Source organism: Nannospalax galili, unplaced genomic scaffold, assembly GCF_000622305.1.
Source record: "Nannospalax galili isolate Female #2095 unplaced genomic scaffold, S.galili_v1.0 scaffold54, whole genome shotgun sequence".
Lineage (NCBI taxonomy): Eukaryota > Metazoa > Chordata > Mammalia > Rodentia > Spalacidae > Nannospalax > Nannospalax galili.
The window spans coordinates 5,370,056-5,375,034 of NW_008341028.1; the positions used below are offsets into that span (position 1 = coordinate 5,370,056).

A 4,979-nucleotide genomic window follows, 5' to 3' on the forward strand; every position below is an offset into this window, starting at 1 on the left:
TATATATATTTCTTAGTGTTACTATAAGCAGTAAGTGGATATTGTCAATTTGGGGGTGGGGTGGGGACTCATAGTATCTACTCATGAGCATTGCAAGGATTAGGAGTTAAAATTCTTATGATGCTGCAATTAAGTGTTAGCTGTTATTATTTCAAGAAGTCTTTCTCATCCACAGGTATACCATCCTTGAAGCACCTACACATTCCTTCACCCAAGGTCACAAACATGGAGGAATCTGGTAAGTGGAGACCAATACCAACTTCCCACTCTCATCCCAAGTCAGGAATCACTCAATATATAATGGCTTATAGGATGTTCCCTTATGTAACACAGGCTTAAAAAGGGATTGGGGATAGCTGGGTGTGGTGGCACATGCCTTTAATCCCAGCACTCGGGAGGCAGAGGCAGGCAGATCTCTGTGAGTTTGAGGCCAGCCTGGTCTACATAGTGAGTTCCAGGACAGCTGGGGCTACAGGGAGACCCTGTCTCAAAAAGACAAAACCAGTACCATCACGGAATATACAAAAAGACAAAAAAAGGAATTGGGGGACTGGAGAGATGGCTCAGTGGTTAAGAGCACTGGCTACTCTTGCAGAGGAGCCCGGTTTAGTTCCAAGCATCAACATGGAGGCTAACAAACTTCTGTAACTTCAGTTCTAAGGAATTCAACACCCTTTTCTGGCCTCTGTGGGTTTGCACTCATGTGGTGTACTTACATACTTGCAGGCAAAACATTCATACACATAAAATAAAAATAAATAAATTTAAAAAATTTAAAGTGGTTGCTCTAAGCCAGAAACAGGAGCAGAGGTACACCTTAAAACTCTGGTTCTAAACTGTTCAATTTGCTCAACTTCTGCCTCTCCCTTCAACCTGCCTGTTCCAGCCAGGCGTGGTGGTACATGCCTTTAATCCCAACACTCCGGAGGCAGAGGCGGGGGGGATCTCTGCAAGTTCAAGGCCAGCCTGGTCTACATAGTGAGTTCCAGGCCAGCTGGGGCTACAGGGAGACCTTGTCTCAGAAAGATGCCCCCCCCCAAATCAGCCTGCCTGTTCCATCCATTTGACCAATGAGTGCTTCTTCCCAGCTGAGTGACCATGGACCAGTCACCTAAACCCTGACAGATACTGCCCCAATACTATGAAATAGGTATTACTCTTGACCTCATTTTGAAGATGAGGAAAGCAAGAGCTGCAACATCTTTATATAATGGCACACAACTGGTATGGGGACAGTTAAACAGAATATCTTTGCAAGTGGCCCTGGCAGTACCCTGCATGAAGTGGGTATTTAGTATATTGCCACTACTTCTCTCAGAATTATTCCTTTCTTTTTTTTAGACAGGGTCTCACTATGTGGCGCTGGCCAGACTGGAAATGCTAGGTAGACCAAGCTGACCTTGAACTCACAGAGATCCACCTGCCTCTGCTTCCTGAGTGCTGGGATTAAAGACATGCACCACCATCCCTGGCTCTTTAAAAATATTATTACTTTATTATTATTATTATTATTATTATTATTGCTGAGGTTGTTGTTGTTAAAAATATTTACTTTATTATTATTATTATTATTATTATTATTGCTGATGTTGTTGTTGTTGGTGGTGGTGGTGGTGTGTGTGTGTGTGTGTGTGTGTGTGCATGGGCACCGGTGCCATGGTGCAGATGTGGAGGCGTGAGGTCGTCGGTTCTCTCCTTACAGGGATCAAACTCAGGGCACTAGGCTTGCAGGCAAGAACCTTTACCTGCTTAGCCATCTGACAGGTCCTTGTCCCTATTTCTCTTAGCAGAATGATTGCACAGGTGTCCAGATGCCCTCTGGGCTAGGCGGCCATCCAGCCTGCAGGCCATCACATCACATGAGCCTGTACTATCTTTAGCCAGGGAGGTATTTATATACCCCAGGGAAGTTTTTTGTTTTCCGCCTCGGGGGGAGCCCCAGAGTCAGTGGCCCCAGGCCCCCCAGAGGCAGCAGCCTCCGCCCCTCTGGCTCATCATGCCCCGGGGGCCAGAGCTCCCGGTGCAGGTCTGGGTGGACGGCCAGCTCTTCCAGGCTGAGCAGGCTCTCCTGGTGGAGCACTGCGGATTCTTCCGCGGGCTCTTCCGCTCGGGCATGCAGGAGGCGCGCGCTGCCGAGGTGCGTCTGGGCGCGCTGAGCGCGGCCGGCTTCCGCACCACTCTGCAGGTGCTGCGCGGTGAGCGGCCTGCGCTGGATGCAGACGACGAGCTGCTGCAGGCGGTGGAGTGCGCCGCCTTCCTGCAGGCGCCTGCGCTGGCGCGCTTCCTGGAGCACAGCCTCACGTCGGACAACTGCTCGCTGCTGTGCGACGCGGCCGCCGCCTTCGGCCTGTGCGACGTGCTCCATAGCGCGGCGCTCTTCATCCGCGACGGCGCGCAAGAGCTGGTGGCTGAGCTGGAGCTGCCCGAGGCCCGCGCCTATGTGGCGGCCCTGAGACCCAGCACCTATGTGGCCGTTAGCACCCACACACCCACGCCCGGCTTCCTGGAGGACGCGTCCCGCACCATGTGCTACCTGGATGAGGAGGAGGACGCGTGGCGCACGCTGGCCGCGCTGCCCCTGGAAGCCAGTACGCTGCTGGCAGGCGTGGCCACCCTGGGCAACAAACTCTACATCGTGGGTGGCGTGTGTGGCGCCAGCAAGGAGGTGGTGGAGCTGGGCTTCTGCTACGACCCGGATGGTGGCACCTGGTGCGAGTTCCCCAGCCCGCACCAGCCGCGCTATGACACTGCCCTGGCCGGCTTCGAAGGCCGCCTCTATGCCATCGGTGGCGAGTTCCAGAGGACGCCTATGAGCTCCGTGGAGTGTTACGACCCGGCCACAGGCTGCTGGAGCTTCGTGGCCGACCTACCACAGCCAGCTACAGGGGTTCCCTGTGCCCAGGCGCGCGGCCGCCTCTTCGTGTGCCTCTGGCGGCCTGCGGACATCACTGCTGTCATGGAATACGTGGCACAGATGGACAAGTGGCTGCCGGTGGCTGAGCTGTGCCGTTCACAGAGCTACGGCCACTGCATGGTGGCCCATCGCGACAGTCTCTACGTGGTGCGCAACGGACCTTCGGATGACTTCTTGCACTGTGCCATCGATTGCCTCAACCTGGTCACGGGCCAATGGTCGTCATTACCGGGTCAGTTTGTCAACAGCAAGGGAGCACTCTTCACAGCCGTGGTTCGTGGTGACACCGTCTATACTGTCAACCGGGTGTCCACGCTGGTCTATGCCATTGAGGACGGCACCTGGAGGCTGCTCCGAGAGCAGGCTGGCTTTCCCAGGCCGGGGTCCTTGCAGACCTTTCTCCTGAGGCTACCCCCTGGTGCTACTGGGCCTGTGGCTACTGCCTTGCCAGAGCTGTGAGCCCCGAATGACTTCTGAAGACATGGAGTCTTCATGAACCCTGGCTGTGTGTGTGGCTGGACTGAAGATCTGCTGGGAACCCCTGTTTTCTTATTGGGACACTCAGATCTCTGCCTGCTGGTGGTGTGAATAGTCCAAGAAGTTCTGAACAAGGGTGACGCTGAGGTCTGAGTCCTCCAATCTCTTGGGCACTGAAAGCTGGTGGGTCACAATGTCAGGAGAGGGGTGGGGGCATTGGATTTGATGGATCCAGGCTTATAAGTGAATGAGCTAACAATGGGTGTGGCCAAGAGTGGGTTAAGTGATGTTTAAACAATTATACATATGTGTCTCCATTCACAAATTGAAAACAACATGCTGATTAAAGTCAGGAGTGGTGGCAGTGCTCTGGAGGCAGAGGCAGGTGGATCTCTGTGAGATTGAGGCCAGCCTGGTCTACATAGTGAGTTTTAGGCCAGCTGGGGCTACAGGGAGACCCTGTCTGGAAACAAAAGAACAAACCATCCACAGTATAATGAGATTACTAAAGGAATCAGCAGGGCAAAGGGGGAGTGAAAAGGAAAGAACAGAAGACCAGGAAGGAGGGTGTAACAAATGGCACAGAAATGGGGATACTGTCTGGAGTGGGAGATTCAGACCATGGAGTCTGAGAGCTCCCAGAGGAGAGTGAGACAAGGCTGGAGCAGACAGGAAGGGTCACTGTAAGCTCAACCTTTAAGGCAGAGCAGCTGGAGATGGAGTCATTTAGGGAGCGGGTGAGGCTAGACTGACTTGGAGCTGATAGAATAGAGCCGAGCCTAGGGCAAGACTATAGGAGGAAGCATCGATTCTCTACAGCTTTTAGGGACTGGAATGTAAAGTGAGGACTCAGGTGTAAACCCCAGTCATTTTTGCCATCTTGTGGGGACAGTAGACTGTTAACTTCCATGACTTTGGGTCACTCAAGGTATAAGGAGCCCAGTCTTGCTTATCTCTTTGTATGCTTTCCTCTACTGTTCTGGGTTCCATCTGTCCTCCTAGCTCCTGCTCTGGCCAGCCTCTTCCTGTCAGCTTCGTGCCCACCTCCTCTTTGCAGGATTGGCTGATCCAGCTCTTGTTTTCCTTGGCTGCCTGCTCTGCTCATTAGTCCCTTGGCTGTGACATTCCACATTGTATGTACAGCCATACCAGTATACAAATAGTAAGGGCAGAGGTCCCATGCTGTTAACTGGCTCAAGCATTGTCCTTGCTTGTAGAATAAAATGATGTCTTACAAGAACCAGTTAGGGATCTGATGCTGACCTGTGTTTTTAAACATCTCCAGGACAGATGCATGTCCAAGGCCTCCACTCTATCCATGTCCTTGGGCAGACTTCTCTCAGTGGTCCTGAATGGTCTCCATCCTCCAGGACCCAAAGCTCATGGGAAACTCTGGCATCATCAGAAGTGGAGAACACAACATGGCATTTCCTGGGTATGGAGCCTGGTATCAGGGCTGCCTCTTGCTACCTCTGTCCCAGACCTGGAGTGTGGTGCCTTCAGGAGCCTTCCAGCCTTGGAATAACCTAGTCTGATGACTCATACCAGCAAACCCTGGCTTTTGCACCCTGTGAATGCTGGGCAAAGC

At 52.7% G+C, this 4,979-nt stretch overlaps 1 protein-coding gene across 1 annotated transcript; it reads left to right on the plus strand.

Moving 5' to 3' along the window:
• The first annotated feature begins 1,996 nt into the window (after positions 1 to 1,996).
• Kbtbd13 (kelch repeat and BTB domain containing 13) lies at positions 1,997 to 3,373 on the plus strand. The gene has a single exon (XM_008836309.1). It carries the CDS (start codon positions 1,997 to 1,999, stop codon positions 3,371 to 3,373), a length of 1,377 nt encoding a protein of 458 aa, XP_008834531.1.
• The last annotated feature ends 1,606 nt before the right edge of the window (positions 3,374 to 4,979 follow it).